General features: G+C 39.6%; 1 protein-coding gene across 1 annotated transcript in view; it reads right to left on the bottom strand.

Annotated features, from left to right (window-relative positions):
• Positions 1-13,811, bottom strand: part of HIAT1 (hippocampus abundant transcript 1) — a 47,960-nt gene that overhangs the window by 16,111 nt on the left and 18,038 nt on the right. The window contains exons 3-5 of the mRNA XM_011935168.1: positions 8,306-8,368; positions 7,082-7,209; positions 5,149-5,263 (exon numbers count right to left, since the gene is read on the bottom strand). Coding sequence (XP_011790558.1) covers positions 5,149-5,263; positions 7,082-7,209; positions 8,306-8,368 — 306 coding nt within the window. The remainder of the gene's footprint in view (positions 1-5,148; positions 5,264-7,081; positions 7,210-8,305; positions 8,369-13,811) is intronic.

The raw sequence follows: 13,811 nt of genomic DNA, 5'->3' as shown, positions 1-13,811 counted from the left end.
TCCTTTGACAGGAAAAGTAAAGAATTAGATTCTTGCCTAAAAAACAGCCTGGGCAACATGGAGAAATCCTGTCTGTACAAAATAAAAAAAAAAGAAAAATTAGCTGGGCATGGTGGTGTGCACTTGTAGTCCCAGCTACTTCAGAGGTTGAGGTGGCAGAATTCCTTTGAGCCAGAAAGGCAGAGGTTGCAGTGAGCCATGACAGCACCACTGCACTCCAGCCATGGTGACAGAGTGAGACCCCATCTCAAAAATAAATGATAGCCTCTCAGGACACTGTCTTCAAACTTCTAAGCCTTGAGGCCCTCTGTTCCAATAAATCCTATTGGCAAATTCATAGGTAAAACAGATTGTTTAAGAAGACTGGGTGTGGTGGCTCATGCCTGTAATCTCAGCACTTGGGGAGGCCAAGGTGGGAGGACTACTTGAAGCCAGAAGTCTGTGACCAGCCTGGGCAACACAGCAAGACCCCACCTCTGTTTAAATTGTTTAACTCTTTTAGTTGAGGAAGGGTTGAGGGCCTGGGCACTGTACAAACGCCCCTCCTTGACTGCCAGTCCTGCTAGTCCTTAGGGGAGGGGTGTCCAATCTTTTGGCTTCCCTGGGCCACACATAAAATACACTAACACTAACAATCGCTGATGAGCTTAAAGAAAAAAAAAACCGCATAATGTTTTAAGCAAGTTTATGAATTTCTGTTGGGCCATGTGTGCAGCCTGTGGGCCACCGGTTGGACAAGTTTGCTTTAGGGCATCTCCATAAACCCTTAAGGGCTCTCTGTGAAAGGAGTCTAAAACCCACTGCACTAAGGAAATCCAATTTCATTGTGACTTTTCCAATATTAAAATTAAATGAACTTTTATCTTGATACATACTGAAGGGCTAGCTGAAATAAAGCTTAAAGACTTTGAGGTTCCTCTTCTCATCAATAATATGTTAAGCCCTGGAACAAAACTGAACTTGGTAATCTTTTTAGTTGGTAGGGTTAGGAAGAATGAAATCATAGAAAGAACATCTCTAAAACTCTGAGGAAGTCTATTTTTTAAGCCTGGTGAAGATGAAGATTAAAGTTGAAAAGGACACAAGCAGAGCAAACCTGTTAACCTCAGACATTTCTAGCCTACTGGACAACAGCCTACCAATTAGCAGATGTGATAGCAGGTAACACTTCCTAAAAATAGCACTCTTAGGTGAAGTGGCACCTGCCTATATTCCCAGCTACTCAGGAGGCTGAGGTGGGAGATCACTTGATCCCAAGAGTGAGCCCAGTCTGGGCAACATAGTAACACCCTGTCTCGAAAGGAAAGAGGAAAGGAAAGCAAAGGGAAAAGGAAAAGAAAAAGGGGAAAGAAGAGGAGCAGAGAGAAGAGGAAAGGAGAGGAGGAGAAAGGAAAAGGGAAAAGGGAAGAGAAAAGGGGAAGGAAAGGGTTAAAAAAAGGGAAAAGGTAAGGAAAAGGGGAAAGGGGAAGGGAAAAGAAAAGGAAAGAAAAAGAAAAAAGAAGGGAAGGGGAGGGGAAAGGAAAGGGAAAAGGAGAGGGGAAGGAAAGGGAAAAGGGGAGGGGAAAGGAAAGGGAAAACGGGAGGGGAAGGAAAGGGAAAAGGGGAGGGAAAGGAAAGGGAAAAGGGGAAGGGAAAGGAAAGGGAAAAGGGGAGGGAAAGGAGAAAGGTGAAAGTGAAAAGGAAAGGGGAAAGTGAAAGTGAAAAGTGGAAAGGGGAGGGGAGGGGAGGGGGAAGGGAAGGACAAAGGAAAGGGAAAGGGAAGAGAAGGAAAGGAAAAAGAATCATATTCTTTCAAAACATAATTGGAGATTAATGTTGGAATTTTATTCTGTTTCTATGCCATTTTTGACTTTTGAATGGAGAACTTAAACTTCGCAAGAATGCTTATTTGCAACTCTATTGCTTAAGGCAAGCAATTCAATTTTCAGAGGTCAATTATTTGAACAAATACATAAAATTCTAGTAATTTCAAACATCTAGCTATCAATCAAATGTCCATCAACTTGTGAATGGATAAGAATATACTACACAGCAATCAAAAAAACTACTGGCCAGGTGCAGTGGCTCACGCCTGTAATTCCAGCACTTTGTGAGGCTGAGACGGGTGGATCATTTGAGTTTAGGAGTTTGAGACCATCCTGCGCAACATGGTGAAACTCCATCACTACAAAACATACAAAAATTAGTCGTCCCAGCTACTCGGGAGGCTGAGGTGGGAGGATCACTTGAGACAGGGAGGCAGAGGGAGAGAGAGGCTGTAGTGAGCTGTAACGGCACCACTGCACTCCAGCCTGGGCAAGAGAGTGAGACCCTGTCTCAAGAAGAAAAAAATTAGCTGGGCATGGTGGATCACACCTGAGGTCTCAGCTGCTTTGGAGGCTGAGGCAGGAGGATAGCTTGAGCCCAGGAAGCCAAGGCTTCCGTGAGCCATGATCATGCCATTGCACTCCAGCCTGGGTGATAGAGCAGGACCCTGTCTCAAAAAAAAAAAAAAAAAAAGAAAAAAACAGAACCTATTGATCTACAGCATCAACATGAATAAATCTCAAAAGATTATGCTAAGTGAAAGAAGCTAGACACAAAAGATGTTTTGTATTATTTCATTTATATGAAGTTTCCAGAAAAGGCAAACCCATGGTGACAGAAACTAAACTGTTGGTTGCTTGGGGTCATAGGTGGAGCATGGGGATAGATATCAAACAGGGCTTAGGGAACTGTTCTATAACTGGGTTGTGGTGGTTTTTTAAATGGTATTTAATATATTCACATGTGGGCCAGGCACCGTGGCTCACGTCTGTAATCCCAACACTTTGGGAGGCTGAGGCAGGTGGATCACAAGGTCAGGAGTTCAAGACAAGCCTAGCCAATATGGCGAAACCCTGTCTCTAGTAATGGCATGGTGGTGGGCGCCTGTAGTCCCAGCTACTTGGGAGGCTGAGGCAGGAGAATCATTTGAACCCAGGAGGCAGAGGCTGCAGTGAGCTGTGATCGCACCACTGCACTCCAGCCTGGGTAACACAGTGAGGCTCCATCTCAACAAAAAACAAAACAACAAAAAAAATACACACACACACATATAGATATATATATATATTCACATGTGGTGGTCATTTTGTTATTGCAGCCCTGGTGTGGTTTCAGAGGGACCCAGATCTCAGCAGGGCTCTGGCACAAGTGTGGGGAAAGGGATAATAGTTCTCACTATGAGGGTCACTGAAAACATTTGAGGGCACTTACAGAGATCACATTTGCGATACAGTGAGCAAAAGTCAGAGTACAGTTGTTTCATGACATTTCCCTTCTCCTCAATTCTCTCCACTTGGTAGCTATTTCTTTCTGCTCAGAAAAAAGATCACAAGGGTCACCCCGCACCCCCAACCCCCTTTTTTTCAGACAGGTCTTGCTCTGTGGCTCATGCTGGAGTGCACTGGTGCAATCACAGTTCACTGCAGCCTCAACCTCTCAGGCTCAAGTGATCCTCTCACCTAAGCCTCCCAAGTAGCTGGGACTACAGGCACACACCACCACACCCGGCTAATTTTTAAAGTTTCTGTATAGGTGGGGTCTAGTCTCAAACTCCTGGGCTCAAACAATCCTCCTGCCTCAGCCTCCCAAAGTGCTGGGATTACAAGCCACTGCACCTGGCCCTCCAACTTTGTTTTTTAAGAGACAAGGTCTCGCTCTGTACCCCAGATTGGAGTGTAGTGGCATGATCATAGCTGCAGCCTCAAAATCCTGGCCTCAAGCAATCCTCCTGCCTTGGCCTCCCAAACCGGTGGTGTTACAGGCACATGCCACTGTGCTCGGCCACTTCCCCATGTTTTTTCTGCATCCATATTATTTCTAGAAGATTTAAGTTTCCTTCCCCCCCCCGCCCCAGAACATGTCTTAATACACAGAACCTCCAGATTGAAAATTGTTAATTTCAAAACTTTGGCTATGGGAAAATAAATTACTTCAGTCAAAAAACAAACCCCAAATTGGGTTATGGTGTTGTTTGCACAACTGTATAAATTTACTAAAATTCACTGAACTATACTCACAAAAAGGATAAATTTTATGGTATGTAAACCATAGCTTAATTAGACGATTTTTAAAAAATCCTGGCTATCCAGTCTCTTATCATTTAATGTTCCAAATTTACAACTGAAATTATTAGTTTTCTTTTTACTTTTTTTTTTTTTAAATAGAGACAAGGTTTCACCATGTTGGCCAGGCTGGTCTCGAACTCCTGATCTCAAGTGATCTGCCTGCCTCGGCCTCCCAAAGTGCTGAGATTACAGGTGTGAGTCACCAAACAAGCCAGAAATCATTAGTTCTTTTTCTAAGTTTCTCTCTATAGGTGTTTTCTTCCCATAAATCTTATGATTCTTCATTATAATGTCCTTTGAATCAGAAATCAGTCCCTTTTAAAACTAATTCAGCCCAACACAATATTCGGTCCTTATTTATCAAAAAGTGTTTGTCTCACATTTATTGAAATGCATCACTGTCCTATTTCAGGCTATTCAGTAGTGATCTATTATTGTGCCTATAGTAGTCATTCTATTAGTAGGCTTTTTCCCTTTAATTCCTAGATTTGATAGATGACAGATTATACTGCTATAATTTAGTTTGCCAAAAGAGTGTTCAGGAGGTGGCAAACTACCACTATGGCTAAAATCTGGCTAAGTGGTTCTTACGTTCTTAAAGAGTTTATAAACATAAATACACATGCAAAAACAAAAGAATGAGACAGAGACTATACGTGGCCCACAAAGCCACAAAAAAAGGTTTGCGGATCCCTGAGCTAGATGTTAGCCTGTTGTATTCTAGATTAGACGTTAAGTGAGTAGTGACTTTTTTAAACTCTTGACATACTAAATAATTCTTATTTTTAGGATGCTGTTAAAAAGAACTCTACAAGGTAAAATACACTATCATTTCAATTCTGATATGTGACTTATAAATATCTCCTGAATGAAAAGTATCAAAACTTACATAGCCTCACAGTACAAAAAAATTTTAAATGTAGTCTAATGAACGATTTTATTACAAAACATATTTTACGCAAAAATCTTGTAATGCAAAGGTTTGCACTCCTTCTATCTATCTTAAAACCAAGGCATTTCTCAGCAGGTACAAAAGGTATAGAATAAACACACATACCAGTCCATAAGCCATACTTCTTTCATGCTCTTGAGTTATATCTGCTACGTATGCAAACACCACAGAAAAAGTCACTGCAAAAACCCCAGAAACAGAGATAACAGCAAAGTACCACCTAGGAATGAAAGAGAACAAGAAATGGTTAGCGCAATTACCATTATTTTATCTTTCATTTTTATAAGTTCATTAGGAGTAAGAGCAGCTCGTGTCAGCCAACAACTTACTAGGACAGTTCATGGATTAACTCTTCCACAAATATAAGCCACAGGTATGAAAACACAGGGCTACAAGGAGCTCTTCAATAGCAGCTCCGCTACTCTACAGGAATACTTAAAATTAGATCATGTATTCAGACAAATCTTTTGACCAACTGTTGAATTGTTAAGTGGTTTTGTTTTTTCTGCCAAAAACAGCAACAAACTACAGTCTATTATAATCCATCCATTACTGTTTTTCATCACTAGATAAAAAACAAAATCCAGTAAACAAGACTGAGGAACAAGTTTCTTCATATTTATCTTGAGCCTCTATATAGTAACTAAATGTTTTCCATAAGTTATCTTTAGCTTTTCAAATGCTGGCAAAACAAATAACTCAAGTTTCACACAGAAAAAACCTATATGGCAGTGTCCAGTGTTAATAAAACTGAGAACAGACAGTTACTATAAAGAGTGAACAAAATATTTAAAAAGCAAATTATATTTTGCTATAAATAATTCCAAAATATCCAGCTGGGAATAAGAAGTTTCTATTGTAATACTGACGTTTAGTTTCTGAAAATCATACATGATCATAATGAACTGTCACAATATCATTTCACCAAGACTACGACTACTAAAACTTTTCTAACACACCGCTTAACACAGCAAATTCTTTGTTCATTCTATGTTCAATCTTTGGTAAGATTTCATGTGCATGAGTGGCCTTCATCAAAGGCTTGGTCTATTAGAGTTGTATCTCATCTATGAGAAGAAGATCCTACCCCACATAAACCTGTGGGCCGTTGTAGATAATACTATGGAAACAAAGCCTATCCATAATGTAGAACTAACTAACATTAATACTCAGTGGAGTAAAAAGCACATTAGTCAGAATAAATCTACAACCAAATTGGGCTCTGACTTTAGGACAATTATTCCCTTTTTGTTGGCTTTCCTTCCCTTGCCTCCTGAATGAAAAAACAAAAAAACTGATTTTAATCAAGGTGGCCTTGAGTCCAGCCTCTTGTAACTAGGAGCAGCATATCCCTAAAATCTGACCAAACAAATGCAAGCAGAGGTGGGATGGGAATTCTGTAAAGTTTCCTTAAAAGAAGGCGATGTGCTCTTCTTAGCAACTCCTTCCACCTTGCTATCAGTAGTATGACTTGATGGCCAGAGCTCAAGAAGGCACTTTGTTCAATGAGGTGAGAGATAAGGATGGAAGAACAGCAAGACAGAAAAAGTCTGCTCCACTGGAACTGCCACACCAGCTCCAGACTGCTCAACTGCAGGTCTTTTTTCACATGAAAAGAGAAATAAACTTGATTTTTAAGCAACTATTATTTTGGGTTTTGATATGTAGCAAAATCTATTCCTAACTAATAGAGACAATGACAAACTTTGCATCTGTTTTTAACATTCTATACAAGAAAAAAAGTTAGCAATCCTATCCAGCCCCTAAAATATTGTTTTGAAATTTGGGTTCTGGAATCCAAAATTAAGTTAGCCAGAAGTCTAGATGCCTCCAACAGTGCCATCTATTTCTAAAATCTTTATGAACTATTACCTACTATATTTTTAGAAGCCTTCTTATCTGTGAAAGAATAAATGTATTAGAAAAATAAAATGAAAACCTCATAACCAAGATCACCCAAGTGAAAGAAATAAAGGAACATTAAGAAAACAATAACTGAAAGTGATATTTAGTTGCTATAATCTAAATGTGCACGTACCATGGGCTGATCTTCATTAAAGGAATTGGGGCACATGTGAAAAATACTGTTAGCAGCAAGAAGGATTTTCGGCCCCAAACATCAGAAAGAGCACCAATAAGCGGGGCACTAAGGAATGACAACAAACCCTAAAAGAATTAAATGAAAAAAATGAAAACCACACATCTACAAACATGAACCAAAAATAAATAATTTTACTCCTATAGAAAAATTTTCAACAACTTTGCTTCTAAAGTAAATATATCACAAACTTTTAAATAAATAATGAATTGCTTATCTATACATAATTTTTAAATTTCCCAAGATAGTTTAAAATCATCAGGTGGGTATTAAATATGAACTGCTCTAATAAATTCTCAATCACAATAAATCCACAATAGCAATTCCATATGCTAATTTCCTGTGTGTGTGTATGTATATATACATATGTATGTATGTACGCATATGTGTATATGTGTGTGTGTGTGTGTGTATCAACAGACTAATTATCTGTTTAGAAAACTTGTTTGTCAAACTGAATCAAGAGTAAAGAATCTGAGCGGGGCATGGTGGCTTGCACTAATAATCTCAACACTTTGGAAGGTCAAGGGCAGATCACTTAGGTCAGGAGTTCCAGACCAGCCTGGCCAACATGGCAAAACCCTGTATCTACTGAAAATACAAAAAATTAGCCGGGTGTGGTGGCACACACGTGTGGTCCCAGCTACTTAGAAGGCTGAGGCAGAAGAATCGCTTGAATCTGGGAGGTAGAGAGGTCGCAGTGAGCTGAGATCATGCCACTTGCACTCCAGCCTGGGTGACAGTGTGAGACTCTGCCTCCAAAAAAAAAAAGAAAGAAAAAGAAAAGAGCAAAGAATTCATATAATAACTAACTCTTTACCCTACTGATACAGTTTTGTATTGATGGGGGATTTTGAGTATAGTTTTTTTCCTCTTCAAATCTTACAAAATCATTGAGATCTCTGGAATTAAAATGCCAACATAAAAACAGGGAATCTGTTATGATGTGGTTTATTATTTTACATAGTTGGCTATACTATAGTTAGATCATATTTAAAACTCAAGTCTAGAAAGTATTAAGACATCTCTCACAATATACTCCATCTAATTATAAAAATTAAGTTATTAATCAATAAACAAACATATATTGGCACAGTTATAGATACATAAGTATTTATGTATGTTCATCTGTGTGCGTGTGTATATATGTATGACTGATCCTACCTTTACTCCTTGAATTAAGCCGTTCATCAGAAATGTATGTTTAGGGAAGGTTTCATGTAATACCTAAAGAATAAAAACCAAAATAAAAATCACATGCTACGTTTCAGTCTTAATAAAATTTCTATATTTACCTTTTTGAACATCCTTTCATACTACGATCTATTTTACATATTCAGATTTGTATGACATGTATATAACCATTAATAATCATATATTTATATGGTACTTACTATGTCACAGGGCACTAAATTGGGCACTTTACATATATAATATCATTTAATCCCTCATAACAACCCTATCAGAAAACTGATATGCAGAAGTTAAACATCTTGTCTAAGACTACATTCAGTAAGTAAATGGCAAAGCTGAAACTGAACCTAGGAGATCAGACTTGAAAGCCTATGCTTTTACTCACTATGCTATGATGCTTCCCCAAAATAACTGACTTATAATTCTCTTTCAGATGGATATATTATCTAGGATAGGAGATTGGGAAAATTAATAAGGAATTTTTAATTGCCACAAAGTAGATGAAGAAAGATTCTATAAAGTAAGAAAAAAAAATCCCAACCTGTGAAAACGCGTAACAAGTTATTCTATCCTTTCCAAGGCCTGTTCTCAAATCATGTGGTATCATTTTTTTTGCAGTGGGCAGCAAGAGAACCATTGGAACGTGTCGATTGAAAAGGCAATTCCAGGCAATTGGAAAAATAAACAGCAGCTACCATTTTTACAGCCTATATGTACTCTTATTTAATCCCAACATTGTGAATTAGATAATATTATCACTTTACAGATGAGGCAACTGAGTTCCTGTCTGACTCAGAAACTAGTGCTTCTATTATCCAATGCTATCTCTCAGTAAAAACAATAGAGAATGGGAATGTGAGTAACAAGAAAGGTAGGGAAGATCTTTCCTTTAAGAAGAAACATTAAGCTAAATATACTTTCTGACATGTTGCAAGAAGAACCTTTAGAGGGATCAAAATTGCTCCCCTTTCTTCAGTGATTCTTCTTCTGCCAATAGTGAGAAATTTAACAAAAATCTGCTCATTGTAAGTAAAAATAAAATTAGAGGCCAGGTGTGGTGGCTCACGCCTGTAATCCCAACACTTTGGGAGGAAGAGGCGGATGGATCACCTGAGGTGGGAGTTCGAGACCAGCCTGGCCAACATGGTGAAACCTCATCTCTACTAAAAATACAAAAATTCGCCAGGCATGATGGCGGGTGCCTGCAATCCCAGCTACTCGGGAGGCTGAGGCAGGAGAATCACTTAAACCCGGAGGGCGAAGGTTGCAGTGAGCCAAGATCATGCCACTGCACTCCATCCTCAGCAACACAGCGATATCCTTAGGAAAAAAAAAAAAAAGTCTTCAACTGTATGTAAATGAATGGATTTGACTGTGTTCCAATAAAATTTTATTTATAAAGATAGTATGTGATCTCCAGGACCCTGGACTGGGCAAAGATTTCTTGATAATACTCCACAACCACAGGCAGCCAAAGTGAAAATGGACAAATGGGATCACATCAAGTTTAAAGCTGCACAGCAAAGCAAACAAAAAAGTGAACAGACAACCCACAGTATAGGAGAAAATACCTGCAAACTATCCATCTGATAAGGGATTAATAACGAAAATGTATAAGGGGCTCAAATAATTCTGCAAGAAAAGAATCTAAGAATCTAATAATCTGATTTTAAAAAACGGGTAAAAGATCTGAATAGACATTTCTTAAAAGAAGACATACAAGTGACCAATAGGTATATGAAAAATGCTCAACCATCACTGATCATCAGAGAAATGAAAATGAAAACTACAGTGAAATATCATCTCACCCCAGTTAAAAATGCTTTTACCCAAAAGACAGGCAAGGATGCGGAGAAAAGGGAACACTCGTACACCGTTGGTGGGAATGTAAATTAGTACAACCACTATGGAAAACAGTTGGAAGGTTCCTCAAAAAACCTAAAAATAGAGCTACCATATGATCCAGCAATCTCATTGCTAGGTATATATCCCCCCGCCCGCCGCCAAAAAAAGGAAATCAGTGTATCAAAGAGATATCTGTACTCCTATGTTTACTGCAGCACTATTCCTTTGTTTGTTTGTTTGTTTGAGACGGAGTTACGCTCTTGTCGCCCAGGCTGGAGTGAGACGGCGTTATCTCGGCTCACTGCAACCTCCGCCTCCCGGGTCCAGGTGATTCTCCTGCCTCAGCCTCCCGAGTAGCTGGGATTACAGTGTGCACCACCACGCCTGGCTAACTTTTGTATGCAGCACTATTCTTAATAGCTAAGGTTTTGAAGCAATCTAAGTGTCCATCAACAGATGAATGAAAGGATAAAGAAAATGTGGTACTTATACACACAGAAAAAGAATGAGATCCTGTCATTTGCAACAACATGGATGGAACTGGAGGTCATTATGTTAAGAGAAATAAGCCAGGCACAAAAAGGGAAACTTCACATGGTCTCACTTATTTGTGACAGCTAAAAATTACAACAATTGAACTGATGGAGATAGAGCAGAATGATGGTTACCAGAGGCTGGGAAGGGTAACGGGGGAAGGAGGGGATGGGTAGTGGGCGCAAAAAAATAGAATAAGATCTAGTACTTGATAGGCACAACAGGTTGACTATAGCCATCATTTATTCTACATTTTAAAATAACTAAAATTGGGTCAGGCGTGGTGGTTCACACTTGTAATCCCGGCACCTTGGGAGGCTGAGGTGGGCGCATCACAAGGTCAAGAGATTGAGACCATCCTGACCAATATGGTGAAACCCCATCTCTATTAAAAATACAAAAATTAGCTGGGTGTGGTGGCATGTGCCTGTAGTCCCAGCTACTTGGGAGGCTGAGGCAGGAGAATTGCTTGAACCAAGGAGGCAGAGGTTTCAGTGAGCCAAGATTGCGCCACTGCACTCCAGCCTGGTGACAGAGCAAGACTCCATCTCAGAAAAACAAACAACAAAACAAAACCAAACCTAAAATTGGATTGTTTACAACACAAAGAAAGGATAAATGCTTGAAATGATGGATACCCCATTTACCCTGGTGTAATTATTACATACTATATGCCTGTATCAAAATATCTCATGTACCCCATAAATATAATACCCTACTATGTACCCACAAAAATAAAAAATAAAAAATGTTATTTAAAAATAAAAAAGGAAAAATGGCATGCCCTCTCTAATTGAAAAGAATTATTGGGAGGTCTTTGAGAAACTCCTAGTTCTTTTTAGAGTTCTACTGCATGCATTAACTAAGTAGCTAAGTGATAATTAGGAAAAAGTTAAATTCAACATACTTGTGAAAAGGAATATAAACACACACACACATACACACACACAAAGAGAAAGCTACCAGAAGCAACTACAAAAAAAAAAAAAAAAGAGTGCAAAAAAGATTTAGTCCTCTAGCCATATTTTGCCAGTCCTTGTGCTAAAGGATAAGATTTAAACTCCTTAAACTAGTATCTTAAACTTTTTATGGGACTCAAATGTATTATGCTTTTCTTTCAATAATCACAAAGGGCCTACTGCAAGCCAAATCTTTCCAGGTATGAAGAACAGGTTTGGCGTTAGAAAGAATGAAGAACATTATGAACAGCTATAAGAAGTTTTATACTATGCTAGATCTTATCGCTAATGATTCACTTTGCCAAGCTATATTCCATTCCAATCAGTCTGTTCTCCTCACTGTTTTTGAAATATTCTACACTTTCCAATATTCGTATTTTATATATGACATCCTTTCTTTTTTTTTTTTTTTTTGAGACGGAGTCTTGCTCTGTCACCCAGGCTGGAGTGCAGTGGCCGGATCTCAGCTCACTGCAAGCTCCGCCTCCCGGGTTTATGCTATTCTCCTGCCTCAGCCTCCCGAGTAGCTCCGATTACAGGCGCCCGCCACCTCGCCCGGCTAGTTTTTTGTATTTTTTAGTAGAGACGGGGTTTCCCCATGTTAGCCAGGATGGTCTCGATCTCCTGACCTCGTGATCCGCCCGTCTGGGCCTCCCAAAGTGCTGGGATTACAGGCTTGAGCCACCGCGCCCGGCCGGTTGACATCCTTTCAATTTCGAATGTTTCTTCCCCTTCTTTATCTAGTCAACCCCCAACCCTTCCAAACTGTTCCTCTGCTACCTTTCTTCTCCAAAGCAATTTCTCCTTTGGGGCCATACAATTTCTAATAAAATTTTAACAGACAAATATAACAAGTAATTCAAATGTTGTAAAGATTTTTGATGTCAGGATTCTTTAGCACTGGTCTTTACAGGCGAACAGAGAAAATGTAACATTTTTCCAATAAATTTTATGGATCTTAACTTTTTTTGACTTTAAAAATGTTGAAAGTAAATAATCCTTAAAATGTTAAACGCTTTGGGGCTGTTTCTGTAGCCAAGGACGCAAAACCATCTAGGTAGAAGAGATGCCAGTGGATTCTGAGTGTTCCATAACATGGACTGTGCATCTAGCAGCTTGAACCATCAAACACACCGGCCTATTATTTCCAGAGCCATAGGTCTGTCAAAACGGGAAAGCCAGCTAGGCACAGTGGCTCACGCCTGTAATCCCAGCACTTTGGGAGGCCGAGGTGGGAGGATCATTTGAGGTCAGGAGTTTGAGATCACCCTGGCCAACAAGGTGAAATCCCGTCTCTACTAAAAAACAAAAAATTGGCCGGGGCGGTGGCTCACGCCTGTAATCCCAGCACTTTGGGAGGCCAAGGTGGGTGGATCACAAGGTAAGGAGTTCAAGACCAGCCTGACCAAGATGGTGAAACCCCATCTCTACCAAAAATAAAAAAATTAGCCGGGCATAGTGGCAGGTGCCTGTAATCCCACCTATTTGGGAGGCTGGGCCAGAAAACTGCTTGAACCTGGGAGGCAAAGGTTGCAGTGAACCGAGATAGCGACACTGCATTCCAGCCTAGGCGACAGAGTGAGACTCTGTCTCAAAAAAAATAATAAAAAAAAACAATTAGCTGGGTGTGGTGACGCGCACCTGTAATTCCAGCTACTGGGGAGGCTCAGGCAGGAGAATCTCTTGAACCTTGGAGGCGGAGGTTGTAGCGAGCTGAGATCATGCCATTGCACTCCAACCTGGATGACAGATTAAGACTCCATCTCAATGAAAAAAAAAAAGAAACAAAAACGGTAAATCCGCTCCTTGGCATTACAGACCCTTACACCTACTGTCATTCTCATTACTTAGCTAATATGTTACATAAGCAATGAACACTGATTCTGACAGAACATCTACTATGACGAACCATATATTCATATCGTCTCAAAAGTGTTAGACTTCAATCTTTAAAAATACTTGTCAGTACAAAATCCTTTTTAGCTAAATCCCCTTGTTGGTAGAGGCTCACATCTTCCCCTGGGCAGGTCTTCCACAAAACACAGCTTTTGTTTTTTGACTGTTCTATAAGAGCTTAAAAGTGAAAGATAATTGCAACACACAGTTTTTTTTGTCTTAAAATGCCACACCAGTTTTAA

The sequence above is a fragment of the Colobus angolensis genome, unplaced genomic scaffold (assembly GCF_000951035.1).
Source record: "Colobus angolensis palliatus isolate OR3802 unplaced genomic scaffold, Cang.pa_1.0 Scaffold141, whole genome shotgun sequence".
NCBI classification, from domain to species: Eukaryota; Metazoa; Chordata; class Mammalia; order Primates; family Cercopithecidae; genus Colobus; species Colobus angolensis.
This window is presented reverse-complemented; position numbering and strand designations above follow the sequence as displayed.